Source organism: Saccostrea cucullata, unplaced genomic scaffold, assembly GCF_032062105.1.
Source record: "Saccostrea cucullata isolate Sc308-1 unplaced genomic scaffold, CSIRO_AGI_Scuc_v1 ctg250, whole genome shotgun sequence".
NCBI classification, from domain to species: domain Eukaryota; kingdom Metazoa; phylum Mollusca; class Bivalvia; order Ostreida; family Ostreidae; genus Saccostrea; species Saccostrea cuccullata.
Genome location: NW_026925488.1, coordinates 27,792 through 41,718, shown reverse-complemented (window position 1 = coordinate 41,718; position 13,927 = coordinate 27,792). Strand labels below are relative to the sequence as shown.

The window sequence follows — 13,927 nt, the reverse complement described above, 5'->3', positions numbered from 1 at the left end:
CCTCATGTCCACAGAAATAACCTTATCGGTGTTTAATTTTATTTCTGGCCTTCGAAGACATAAACAAGGATTTGTTAGATTTTAATATTTTTATTTTTACATATTTAGCATAAGTTTTGTTTTGAAATCTTCCTTCTTTTCATCCGATCACTAATACAGGCTCCACACTGAAATACAAAAACGCATAGAAGAAAACACTTGTTGTGTAAAGTCTGTATATTTGATTTCTCTTTAGATAGTGGAAAAAGGGAGGACGGAACATGCATGGAGCTGAATATACATGTGGTGGAGAAATCTTTTTGACGTTTTTTATTTATTTTCCATGTCTTCACATAAACTGTTACGGTAAAAATGGGTTAAGCAGAGATTCATGGTCAATAAAACTCGATTGAATTGTTGTTTATATTTCATCATCCAAACAAAAAAGATAATTAATATTTCTTATTATAAAAAATACAAAATATTTTGATGCTTGTGTGTATATTTTCTTTAATCTTTTAATAGGGATCCAGGTTGGTGCCAACGAGGAATGCTCACTGGCAAAAGCAAATGCCGCTGTAACTGCAGATTGTCCGAAAAGTATGTCTATTAACTTAGAAAAATTACAATAAAAGTTTATATTCTAGTACATGTATACATATGATTTATGATTTGATTAAATCTCTAATTCAAAATCTTGTCAAAAATTGTTATACCATAATCATTTATAAAATTCAAATTACTGGCAGATGAAAATATGAAAAATGTTTTTAATTGGATACATCTGTATCATTCAGCATATTTTTGCAATATGAACATTAAAACTTTACATAGCATAATCATATTTGAAGTGCAGAAATAAGTAGTGAAACAACATATAGACGTGTATTTTTTTATATTAATGAATTTTTTATTTATGATTCTATAGCCAAAGTGTCGCCCGCGTGGCGCAGTAGTTTATAATGTTTACTTTTATTTTTAGAGTCGCGAAGTAAACTAAAATTGAAAACTAATCTTTAGTCGCTTGGTTCTTGTAATCCCACTGTGGAACGTGATATATTCGGTCCTTCGTATTCAGTTCGTATAAACTGAGGTCCCGTGTGTAGTAGGAGATGGCACAAAAAAGATCTCTCGCTGGTCAATTACAGTAAGTGCCGAGTATACATTTAGGTTAGATCTTCCCTTCATCTGCAAGTGGTGGTATCTCAATATAAAGAAAAATTCTAACAGGGACATTAAACAACAATCTTTTTTTTGTCATTTTTAATTTTCTCTCACTTGAAATTGATGTCCTTTTCTTTTAACATGTACAAAAATTCTAGTATCAGAATGGGTAGATAGTGTAAATATTGCCTACAATACGTTGTTAAAAAATTCAAAAGGCATAATGATATAAGGTTTTTAAAATTACCGGTAAACATAAAAATGTTGAAGAAAACACTACGAATTAATGTAACTGTTGTCATTCAGGAATTACACAAATTCATTGAACAGATTTATTTGTTTGATGTTTTTTATCTACCCTTTCGAGAACTTTTTATATTCGAAATGTTATGTCTCGATTCCGAAGTGACATATGAACCCTCTACTTAAGGATCGCTATACTCTGCGACTCATGGTCAAATAATCTAACCACTGCGCCACACAGGTGCACCAATAGACCTGGTGAAATATTGGAATCTTGTTTTGATATCGTAGAGGGGGAAGGGTGCAATCAGTAAAATATACCGAGTAATTGTTGCCTTGTAAACAGGTAAACAATGAACATAAGTTATTTCTCCTTTGCGGGGTCAATCCGGGGTCAACCGGCGTAAGACGCTGCTTTCCCTCTATAACCTTACCGACTAGTCAGTATCCTAGAAATAAAATCTATATGAATATGCTCATTATGTTTTTCATATTGCCCCATACTCTGGCAATACAGGTACAGATCGAAATTGTCCTAAAACGTTTGAAATTTAAAAATATTGACAGGAAACTTACAAAGGACAAAGTGTGAAAAAGGATCTGCGTTACGCCGACGACGGGAGATAACTTTTATGAATGTGAAATATTAATATTATTTTTGTTGTCTATTTGTACTCAACATTTATAGAAAAAATATTTTAGTTGGTTTTATTGAAATTACTAATGCCCCGAACTTCTTAGAATAACGTTGAATTTTTCACACGTCTGGTTGACCGTGCATTTCTTGCCTTGTAAACAGGTAAACAATGAACGATATGGGAAGAAATGACAACGTAGAAAGTAGATATGGAAATATGCACACACAATGAACGTATTTTAACATGATCAAATAATTTTATACTGTGTATATATTTCTTCTTTGAACTGATTTAATGTACAGTAGACGAAGTTCAAGCGATTCGAACATCGTGTTCCTTGTGATCCACACCCGTACATTCACACATCAACAGATTAACAGATCAATGTCGATCCCGATAAAATATATTCTTTAATCACAAATATGTTTCAAAAACAGATATGTCTAGAACTTTATGTTGGAAAATATACATGAAGCAATCGATGATGTGTGCTACCTTCAAATAAAAAAAATTCAACAACGTCGTCGTCATTCTCCGTACATGCTTGTGACGTCACGCGAGTCAGAAAGTGCTATTTTTCTCAAGGTTTTTTAATTTTTTAACACACACACACTTTTTGAAAAGATTATTTTTTTGTATGAAGACTTTGAATTGAAAATATCTTTTACGTGTTTAAATATTTTTCTTGTTCAAGGCGTCGCATTTTATACCTAAAATGCAATAATGATGCTAAAAATGCCACTTTTAGGCGTTTTCTTGTAAACTTAGTTACTTTAAACCTTTAATTCTCTGCATATTACTTAAATCAACATATCAATTTAACCATAAAAGAAAAGTAAAAATTCTTATCTTTCCAAAAATATCAATTTCATTGAGGTTTAGTGGCGTTTAAATTGTAACAAAAACGGGGGCCAAACTATAATAGAAACCCTATATAGTTCTTTGATTAGCTACTTTCTACGAAAAAACTTAATCAAAACCTTTAGAAACATCTTTATTTGCGCGAGGTAGATATATTCCGTCTCTGATCATAATTATGCTATAAACTGAAACAGACAGGGAATCAATAAATTTAAAACATACTTTTAAGCTTTCAAAAATCATATACCGGTATTATACGTACTCTAGACTGTATTCACATATAAAGTTGGATGTGTCTGTGGAGGTTTTCTTTGTGTATTGACCATTGACGGGTGGTAACGTATCTGTTGCTACAAAGTCCTGCTCCTGGCTGTGCTGAGGTCCAGAGTGTGTCCAAGGAATGGTTACTTTGATAGGGATTCGTGAGGAAGCGTACACCCATTCTCCTTCCAAAAACGCATCCGTGACGCCAATGAAGTATTGACTGTCATTTACTGTATCAAAATCAAAAGTTGTGAAAAAAAGTGTATGGAATTTCAATATTGATGTATCATGTACCAGGCCGGTTCCCTTTCAGCTATGTGTAAAGAGTACTGGGGGGAAATAAGATTTTTTTTTCTTGTTAATTTGATTTTTTGTTTGACAAATGAAATGACTTTGTAAGTTTCCGTTTTTAATACATATATAACAACAAATAGCAATAAAACCTGACATGTTAAGAAAAAAAATAAGCCATTGTTACATTCTGAAAGGTCTTCAACTTACATTAAAATATCCTTATTTTAAGCCCATAACATTATTTGTTTCTTCAAACCTCAACGATAAATAATGAATACTTATGATGTGACTGTGAAATTATATTGACCATGTAAGACTTAAAATTTAATTTGAGGTCAAATGACGAGCTTGTATAGAGCACACTTAGACATATTTAAAGGAAACATTTTAAAATGTTATTGCATACATCGGTTTTATTTATCAAAAACATTTTAAATAAACAAAAATTGTTTTAATTTTTACATTTAAAAAGAACTTAAATGTTTGACGTTTGCATATAAATTTATCCCTTTTTCCAGATTAATAATGTTTGGGGGTTGGGGATACAGATACCAATGGTAAACAAGGCTCACCTGTTTGTGCTGCTTGCTGAGACAAGAAAACAACTTCTTCCTGCGTTTTCGGTTCAGCGAGTTTGCTATTAAATGCCTGACAATAAGCCTTCGAAAAAGAAAAATATCTAATTTGTAAGCACTTATGTTCTCAATGAAAATATTATAAAATACTTATTGGTGGGGGATTGAAAGCGTATAAAAATACTTACAGAAGCTGTATGCCACGTTTCCTTGAAATTACTATAGAAATAACATTTTTCTTCATAAAGTACCCATCCGTTTGTGCAGGGGGAAGCTAGCAAAATTCAATGAATAAAATCGATTATTTCATAATTAATACTATTTTTATCTCAAAAAATATCTTGCTTTGGCTGTCACAGGTGAGAAGTAATTTAGCAATATACACATAAATTTTACCTGTTGTGCACGCAGAAACCAAGCAAATCAGAAAGATTCCAATGGCCATTACAATCTTAGACATTTTCCTATTTCTATAAGTTAATTCAATTCAAAGTTATCAAGTACAAACTATCGTTCCCCTGCTGTTATTGTATAGTTGGTCAGCTTGTATGTAGATAAGATAGTGACCAGTGTCAAAAACCGCCAAAATTGAAAACAACTTTCTTTGTAAACAGTGTGAACGCTATCTACCTAAGCTGCTATGTCCTTCAACTCGACATTTAGATTTATCGAGGACGTACATGTATAGTTAATTAACAATGGTAATTTCCATTCCTATGTCGATACGATATATATCATGCTGAGCTTGATATAAACGATACCACAGAATCTGACATATCTGTTTCATACTTGAATATTAAGCTTGAAAAAGACGTTGCACTGTAACAGTTATGGTAATCTAACAACCAAGCTCTATCGTGATGACTTTAACTTTTCTATCGTCAACTTCCCTTACTTATGCAGCTATATACCTTCAATTTATATCATTTTTGTACATCTAAGTATTCTGTTCTGAATCTTATATTCATTAATATTTACCCTAGAACCGATGACCTTCTGCAACCGTAACATTAATTACTATTCCAGCTATAGTTCTACTCGGAGGTCTACAGTATCTTGGTTGAAGGACAGTCATTTCCAATTCCTGGCTTAATGTACGAGCGGTCAGTCACCTTATTTTTAGAAAAGAATCTGACCGAAATCTTATGACAGCTGAAATGTTTTGAGATTTTCTCAGTAATACTGGATATTGCCCTAAGTTCATTCAGTTGAACAAGTTGCCCCATGTGTCAAAATGTTTTACCTGACAATTCTTCAACTTTAATTTGCTTTCAACTCTTTGGTAAACTAAACGCGAAGACCTAAACTTTTCTATCAACTTTCTTTATTTGTGTACCAATATATCATTAATACCTGTATATAGAGACGTGTCTCAAATGTGATTCATTTTACAAACTGTTTGTTTGAACGATGACCAAGCAATCTTTTTACTAATAAGTTAATGAAACAAGGATATCTACAGAAACAATTTTATGTTCAATACAATGATGTAGTCAGGAAATAAAATCTATTATTACCTAACCTACTATATAAATTGTTGTTAGGCATTTTGAACTGTTTTACAATTTATTTTATGTTTTTGCGTGATCATGAAACAGTCGAATTGTTGACCGGTCCACAGAATGAACTGTTGCCTGTTCAAAGCGTCATCATGATATTCAAACGGTTTGATGATCACGACGTCACTATTTACCTGCTCTATAATTAATTAAATTGAGATAAAACACACAAACAATCAATTTATTAAGTATATCTTTTAATAATTAAATATTAATTTAATCTTAATATTATGTGTTCAGCTAATTAATAGAAAAGTATGTGCATAAACAGTTGTTAAAACTCTTTATTGATTATTTGTGTATTTTTATTCCAATTTAATTAATTATGTAGTAGGTTAGGTAATAAAACACTTATTCAATGACTACTCGGGACAACAGTTTGACTGTTTACCTCGTAGTCATTAAATAAGTGTATATTGATAAGTCAAATGATGAGTGATGTTTGGTCATTTGCAAAATTATTTTGTTAAAAAACAGTATCATTGTACAAACAAGTACACTGAGGATGACATGAAAATATGTTTGATTTCTGATTGACTATATCTCTGTGGTTTTTGAGACCAGGTCTTCAAACAATATATATGAATTGGAATTCCTATGGGTACCTATTCAGCACCCATATAAGCACACATATTTTTGTATTTATATGACGCCAATGTTGTGCAACATCTTGTACGTGAATGATAAAAATCACTTGCTGCCTCAAGCCCGTATCAGTAATCAGTTTCACGATATTTCTTACAAAACAACACACAATTGTCGATAAGATTTGCCTAGTTTTGTTATGTGATGACAAGCTCTCTTCAATTTTAAGTGCTGTGTGTATTTTTTCTAACTTTGTTTTATGATAAATATCTTAAATTGCTAAACTTATTTTGCTCAGTAAATCTACGACGTATTGTCAATTAACACTGGTCATTTCAATTCTTATTTCGACATGATATATCCCGATGAGCTAAAGATAAAATATCCAGAGAGTCTGACACATATGTTTTATTTTGGCAGATTTACTTGATAAGACGTTCATAGTAATCTAAAAACCAAGCTCTATAATAAAAGTGATGCCTTTAACTTTTTTATCGTCAACTTCCATTACTTATGCAGCAATATACCTTCAATTCATATCATTTTTTGTAAATCTAAGTACTCAATATACCTTTATCAACTGCATACAGAGTTTATATCTCCTCAAGTGATTCGATACGCAAAAGCAAACTCTACGTAAGTGTTATTTCTAAAACGAGATAAATTATTGACAAAGAAGTTTTAAGAAACAATAATATCAGCAGTCTGGTTTAAAGTCGTCATCACGTAAGTTTTATGGTCGATACAATGACTTTGTCAACAAATGCAATTTATCATTAAGTCAAACTCTGACTGACTTTTTTCACAATAATATTGTTAGTCCATTATCTACACACGGGATTGACGACAGGTCCACCGTTATTTCCCGATAATCACAAGAATCACAATGCCGGTGTGATCGGTCGGCAGGGGGTGCTCCTTCATGGCATCTGATCCCACCTCTGATGTTTTGGATGTCCATGTTTGCTCTACTCCTATTTTGTATTGTTTTATGGACTTCTGAGCTTGAATACTGTTCGATATCGCAATACCTTTCATGCATAAATTAAACTAGTTCTTGAAGATGTCCTAATGAAATTTATCCTACAAAACTCTATTTTTATACATAATTTTTGTAATGAATTGTTTTAGTCATTTTTCGATCAAACTACAATTAGGTAACTTTTGTTTTTGAAATAAATAAAAGGCATTAAATTATAAATTTTTTTTATTTTAATGACCTCTTTTTAATTACAATGTCTTTCTTCTTCCCAAATTCAAAGGTTCTGCACTGAAAAAATGAAAATAAAACAGGTTTTAAAAAAATGAAACTTTAATAATTTGATATGCTAAAAAATATTCTCGGCCATATTCAGAAATGTAAATAAAGATAATTGTTACAAATATTTCTTACTCATAGTCATATTCGCAGATGTAATAAAGAGGTGTGCTACAAGGAATATCCGCCCATTTCCCTTGATGGCCGGAGTACACCTCAATACAATCCTCATCATGAGAATTATCAGCATGTCCATTGATCCAAGGGGGATGGATCTTAAGTGGCGTCCTTTCGTAAGCATACACCCATTCTCCCTCCAGAAAAAGGTCATTCACGCCAATATAAAAAGAAGAGTCGTGTCCTGAAGAAGAAAAGCTAATATTGTCTAGTTTCTTGACAATTAGAATTTCCTCCTTTTTCCAATTCAATGACATAAAATTCATGCTAAAAATTTACTTTTTCTTTTAAAAAATACCTAAAATATTGGGTTTCCAGCAAAAGCAAATTGAGGAGGGGATTAAAATCTCATCCATGCATGCTTACCTCTTTCAACAACCTTTTTGGATATAAAATGAACTTCGTCTTGTGAAATTGGTTCTGCTAATTTGCTGCCAAATGCATGACAGTAGGCCTATAAATATATTGATTAAGTTTTAATTTCTTGAAATACTAAAAATATTGAAAGCATTGATAAATACACAGATATTTCAACTTTAAAAAATAAGCACTTACACTTGCATCAGTGTATTTTTCTTTTGTATTGCTGAAGAAATAACATTTGGTATTAAGTCCAACCCAGCCATGTGTACACTGTATAGCTTTCAAAACAAATATATTAATATTACATGTTTATTTGCAAAACAATATGTCGTATATAATATTGAATCAGAATATTTTCAAACATGTTAAACTTAATCAAAAGACATTCAGATACACTACCTAAAACGCAATCAGTGACCTTCATAGAAATATCCAGTGAATCATTGAGCAAAAGAAACTTCATATATATTATGGTACGTTTTTTTTTTCTTTTAATTTTAAAGCTAATATTAATTCTTTATACTTACCCTGGGAATAACATGGATTTTCCAAACACAGGGCGACAATAACGACCAATAATATTTTCATTTTCTTGTCAGTATATCAGATAACAAAGCCTAATCAAGTCTTATCGTCTCTGCCCGTTCTTAAATATTTATAACCTTGAACCTGCGTACAAGACGCGTATGCAATCTCGTAACCAATCAGATTGATATATACTTTCGAAAAATTTGAAATTACCACTCAACAATAACTTTTGGAGGATACCATTTACCGGTACAATAAAATATATACATTTATCATTATTCTGATATTTTTTTTTCGAATTATTGCAGCCCGGAGGACCGGGCTGCTCTATACATATAAGTTTAAGTGTTGGTATATGGAGATTGGTGTGGGAGTAGTTATTCAAAATTAAAGGTTTTCTAAAAATTGAAAAGATTATTAATCAGAATGTTCTTTCCCGTTATAAATTATGAGATATATAATATATTTACTTTCATAAAGTGAATCTGTAAAAATATACATGTTTTTCATATTTAATATATAAAGTTGTTTAGCATTTACTATCAAAAAACGACAGGTTCCTTTTTTTTGAACATTGAATTTTACTTCTCGCATAAAAACGTACTCTGCACAGTTCGTGTTTAATTTATATTCTAAATTGAAAATCAAATACATTTTTAAATATATGTGATGCATTTGTCTAACTTTAATTTATATTTTATGCAGCCAACATTTACTCGAGGAATTGAAGTTTAAAATAGTATCGTTTTAGTTTGACATTTATCCGACTATAAGTTTTCCAAATATTCGCGACTATCGTCTCCATTAATTGGACGCATGCCTTTTCACACATATCGAAGCGGTTTGATGATCAAGAGTCATTTCCATTGTTTACTTTATATATTTCCCGGGCGACAATTGATGGTTACATCATTGTTTTCTTGTCTATAATTGATGAAGCATTAGTTTTTAAAAGCTCTTCCCAGACTTTGACTTCACACGAAAATTCAGGGCATTTTTTTTTTCATATACTAGTAACACTTCTGTTCCTTGTGATATAGAAAACGATTAATTCTGGTCTATTGCATCGTAAACGACTAATGTGTGGAATTTGTAATAAAGATTTTAATTTTTTGTTTACTTTGTCATCGGCAGAAATTGTAAGGAATACATACTTTATTACCACACAGGGTATACTTTTATACATGTGAGAAATCTTTGACGTTTTTTTTCAAAATGTTTCATGATGAGTTTGAAATTTAAATGCGAGAGATGAAAGAATTACCGGTATGCACCAAGAAATTTCAAGATGCTTATTGATTTTGACATATTATTTTTATCTGAGCAGTCGGTATTTTTCTGCTTTTAATTGCTATTTCTTGCTATGTAATCGGAAGGTCGAGAGTTCAAATCTCGGCTACGACTAACTTTAGTCAAGAAAGCTATTGGTTCTTTGCCATGTGCTGGGCAATGAAGTAAAAGTTGCTGTCCCTTCGGATAAGATCCTCGAAACCGAGTTCACGGCAGTCATGAGCATTGTTCCTCACTGCTCAATGGCCCTAAGTGCCGAGTCAATGTCAAAATGAGAAGCCCTTCACCGGTTTATGGTGAGATTTCTATATGGGTAAAAAATGCTCGAATGGGAGGTTAAACAAAAAAGATTAATCAATCAAAATTTGTTAAGGTGATTCGAATCTGTCGTGAAAGTAATTGAAATTTTAAAAGATGGTTACCTTCGGATAAAAGACAAGTTTGTGGTTTAAGAATCATTAAAAAATATATATATTTAAACACTCAATTTTATGTTAACGCCCCTAAAATCTAGCTGACTCAAGATCAAGAATTTACCTCCTGTCAATCATTAAAAAACAATAGCTTCTGATTTGATTGACAGGCCAGATATGCACTTCCTGATAAACTGAATTTGCATGTTTTGAAAACCATTGCCTGGTCACGCATCAAACACTTTCATGTACCCGCCTTGTATACACAGCTGATACACGCGGGTAACAAAAACCAGTAAGGATTTTATTTCAAAAAATAATCTACAGTAGATAATCAAAACAATAATTTCATAAAATATCTGTTTTTAATCCTCACGAATTTTTGGTACTTGTAAGTGATATGTCGTCCGAGATATCTCTAGAAATATTTAGGCCGTCCACAGAAACTTTATATACTTTTACCACAAATGGAAGTCCACCGATTAAAATAAGGTCATGAAAAAAAAACAATAACATGAATATATATAAATAAGTAAAAATATTCAGCACAAGCGGCTTGGTTTACAAAAGATGTTTTATCTTAAGTTTGTATAATGGATTCAATCTACTCGATGTTGTTAACAGCATTGGCGTCGGAAGCAAATTGAACGTGGGGGGCTAAGTGTACAAAAAAATTCTTATACCTTCTAAAAAAACTTGACAAGCAAAAAAAAAAAAAAAAAAAGGAAAAAAAAATTTCCATTTCCCAAACACGAAAATCCTATTTCGTGGGGGGGGGGGTGTTAGGTTTGAACTTCAGTACCAATTTTTTTCCAAGACACCAACACTTTCCACATTTTTTACCTATACAGCAACGTGTCTGTAGAAAGTGTGGGGGGTTAAACCTACGTAGCAATGTTCAATGTCTATACTAAGTATATATATTTGAAAAAAAAGTGAGGGGAGGGCTAAGCCCCCCCCCCGGTTCCGACGCCTATGAACAGAGATCTAGACGCCTCTGGTTGTAAGGAAATGTCAGAATTATATTGCTCGAATTTCCTCTATCGTCTGTCTATATTCGTAAAGAAAAGGTAAAGATAACGAAACGAACAGAGATCGACCCTGAAAAGAAATCTTTCAAACAATAAAAGTTTGTTAACACACAAACACTCAAAAATATTGAATAATATGGACAACATTGTTGACCAGAAAATTTAAAAAAAATCTTCCGATCGCAGTGAATGTTCACGCGACGGATAAATGGATTTTTTTTTAAATTTCAAGGAGTTTCACTAAAAATTGGACACGAAACACGTGATGTTGACCCTGATTACCAAACACAGACTTCCTGTGAAATGCTACGTATACACAGATTTTTGACATCTTGAGTATTGGGGGTCTCCAGGTAAATTACACCACTGACCTAGACCACTTCCCCACCTCAGGTAACCATACGGTAAAAAAAATTGGTCTTTAATGCGCTCGTTTCCATGGCAACAACCCCTGCATATGCCCATGTTTAAAAATGTAAAATCTGTGAAAAAAAATCCCACTGCCAGTAAAAAAAAGTATATCCAAAAACTTACAAATTATAATCAGAATTTATTTATTTTCATGTATAAAATAGAGTAACAGATCAACATTATCTTGTTATTAATATTTACTCATAGATAATGCATTCCATCAACATTCTATGACAGCATGAATTTCAAGATTTTAAAATTCACATTCCGAATTTCCTATTTTTTTTTATTTAATCAAATATGTTAAAAACAAACTTTATATAATACTTTTGAAGGAAAATTAATGTAAAATATTCAAGATTTTAAAATTTACATTCCGAATTTCTTATGTTTTTTTTAAACTTAAACTTTTGAATTGATTTTTGGAGCGTTAAACAAATAACCCAATATCGTGATATTAAAATTTTAATAATTTTTTTAAAGATGTAATATGTATACCTAATTTAGAAAATAACACTGACATATTTACACAGTTTAGGTGAAAAAAGTGCATATTAAACATCTGAATTTCCTCTGACTTTTTCAAAATAACAAACCGATAATGTACAAGGTTTGCCTAAATCAAAAAATCCATGGATTGATCTTTCCCTTTCATTTAAAATATACTGGTAAATGGAATATAATGATATACATATAATCCAACTTCTGTAAATAAGGAATCTGATCGACGATTTACAATCCAAATTTCCTCTGTCTGAACACACACACAGAGGAATTTTTAACATTTAAAAAAATCTAGAAAAAGGCGTGACAAAAATGACAATTCACTTGTATCAGTGCTAAACTTTTGCAAGCTTAAACTTAGTAAAAACATAAAAGGGCCCACTGATTCAGGGAAAAACAGATTTAGTATGACAAGTTTCTCAAAAAAGTATATCATATACATGCATGCTGCAAGTCTGTTCATACAGAAGTGCTTAAAATCTTAGGGGAGGTACTGACACAAATGTTTCTTCCCCTTTTTCCCAGCTTTCAGTCTTTTGACTTTCTGTGGCTTTTAGTTTAAAATTCTGATGAACATGTAGGTCATTCGTAGCAGCTCAAGTATAAACACTTTAGTCTTGTTGACATGTGGCCGAATTAAATACAGATGTGATTCTTAGCCTGAAAAAAAAAACTTAACTTCAGTTACAGCCTTATTGACAAGTGAACACTTAATATAAGTTGAAGCTGAGAAAAAAGGGAAGAAACATTTGTGTCGGAACCGCCCTTAAGATTTTAAGCACTTCTGTATGAACAGAAGATGTATAATTGAATAAATGAAGAAAATATATATAAGGATGTTTTTTTTTCATCACATATAAAAAGTATTTTTCCAAAAAAAAATTATTGGGTATGAATTAGAATTAATGAAGCTTTGTGTAAAAACCAATGACATTACAAGAAGATGGAAATACCTTAAGGCATTCATACTTAAATGTGACTCTGTAAAGACAATGCACTGAGTCTTGCCCAGAATTGGAAATTAATGTAGAACTTCAGTTTTGTAGAAACAATTCTTATTAAATGCTGCTTAAAAAACATGCATACTGGTGTTTGTATACATGTACTCAGTGATTATTTTAAAGGATATGAATAGTCATCCAGGTTTGTTCAGTAAAAACGTGTAAAATTGGGATAAGAGGAATAAAAAGAGTCCTGGCCCCGGGATCATGAAACAGACTTAGACTTAAGTCAAAATTTCAATTATCTATAAAATCTTCAAAACTTGTTAAAGGAAACTCATAATTTGCATGCAACAGCAGGCTGATGATACCAAATCGGAAAGCATTTTCATTTTGAGTTGCATGACCTCTAAAAAATTTCAGCATCTAAGGCATTTTTTGACTTAAGCTTAAGATGCTTCATGATCCCGGGGCCTGGAATGTAAAAAAAAACCAGTTTTGAGTCGATCAGTTTTTAGTCAGTCGGCTGGGAGAGGGCAACCAAACAAATTTTTAAAGATGGACTAAAGTATGTTGTGATGTAGCTAGACAACTCATTCCAGATAATTAAAGCTTCTTTTTCTTTTTCTTTTTTTTTCGTTAATATTCACAAATAATGCATTTTTTATTTATAATTAAATAAAAATTTATTTTAAATATTATTTATTAATATGATATGCCAACTGAGATAAACATTGAATATACTGTGCATCTGTTCATATTTTATAATTCATAATTTTATCTAATTCATAAATTATCTCACCAAAACACAGTCAGTAAATACTTGTAAAAAGTATTGAAAAACTCAGT

The 13,927-nt window shown here is 31.6% G+C and overlaps 2 protein-coding genes across 2 annotated transcripts; both read right to left on the bottom strand.

Annotated features, from left to right (window-relative positions):
• Nucleotides 1–80: 80 nt before the first annotated feature.
• LOC134268957 (perlucin-like protein) lies at nt 81–4,519 on the bottom strand. Its single transcript, XM_062751186.1, has 5 exons — nt 4,415–4,519; nt 4,207–4,292; nt 4,016–4,103; nt 3,148–3,379; nt 81–167 (listed from the first exon to the last, which is right to left on the bottom strand). The coding sequence occupies exons 1-5, from the start codon at nt 4,476–4,478 to the stop codon at nt 140–142; spliced, it is 498 nt and encodes a 165-aa protein (XP_062607170.1). The 5' UTR covers nt 4,479–4,519; the 3' UTR covers nt 81–139.
• Nucleotides 4,520–7,358: 2,839 nt separating this feature from the next.
• LOC134268956 (collectin-11-like) lies at nt 7,359–8,642 on the bottom strand. The gene is made up of 5 exons (XM_062751185.1): nt 8,488–8,642; nt 8,153–8,238; nt 7,964–8,051; nt 7,556–7,781; nt 7,359–7,432 (listed from the first exon to the last, which is right to left on the bottom strand). The coding sequence occupies exons 1-5, from the start codon at nt 8,546–8,548 to the stop codon at nt 7,393–7,395; spliced, it is 501 nt and encodes a 166-aa protein (XP_062607169.1). The 5' UTR covers nt 8,549–8,642; the 3' UTR covers nt 7,359–7,392.
• Nucleotides 8,643–13,927: the final 5,285 nt, after the last annotated feature.

Coding starts and splice junctions, on each gene's coding strand:
- LOC134268957 (XM_062751186.1), bottom strand. CDS start 4,478: ATGTCTAAGATTGTAATGGCCATTGGAATCTTTCTGATTTGCTTGGTT. Junction 4,293..4,414: donor GGTTTCTGCGTGCACAACAG/GTAAAATTTATG, acceptor GAATTTTGCTAG/CTTCCCCCTGCACAAACGGA. Junction 3,380..4,015: donor TCAGCAAGCAGCACAAACAG/GTGAGCCTTGTT, acceptor ATTTTGATACAG/TAAATGACAGTCAATACTTC.
- LOC134268956 (XM_062751185.1), bottom strand. CDS start 8,548: ATGAAAATATTATTGGTCGTTATTGTCGCCCTGTGTTTGGAAAATCCA. Junction 8,052..8,152: donor AAAAATACACTGATGCAAGT/GTAAGTGCTTAT, acceptor ATATATTTATAG/GCCTACTGTCATGCATTTGG. Junction 7,433..7,555: donor ATCTGCGAATATGACTATGA/GTAAGAAATATT, acceptor TCATTTTTTCAG/TGCAGAACCTTTGAATTTGG.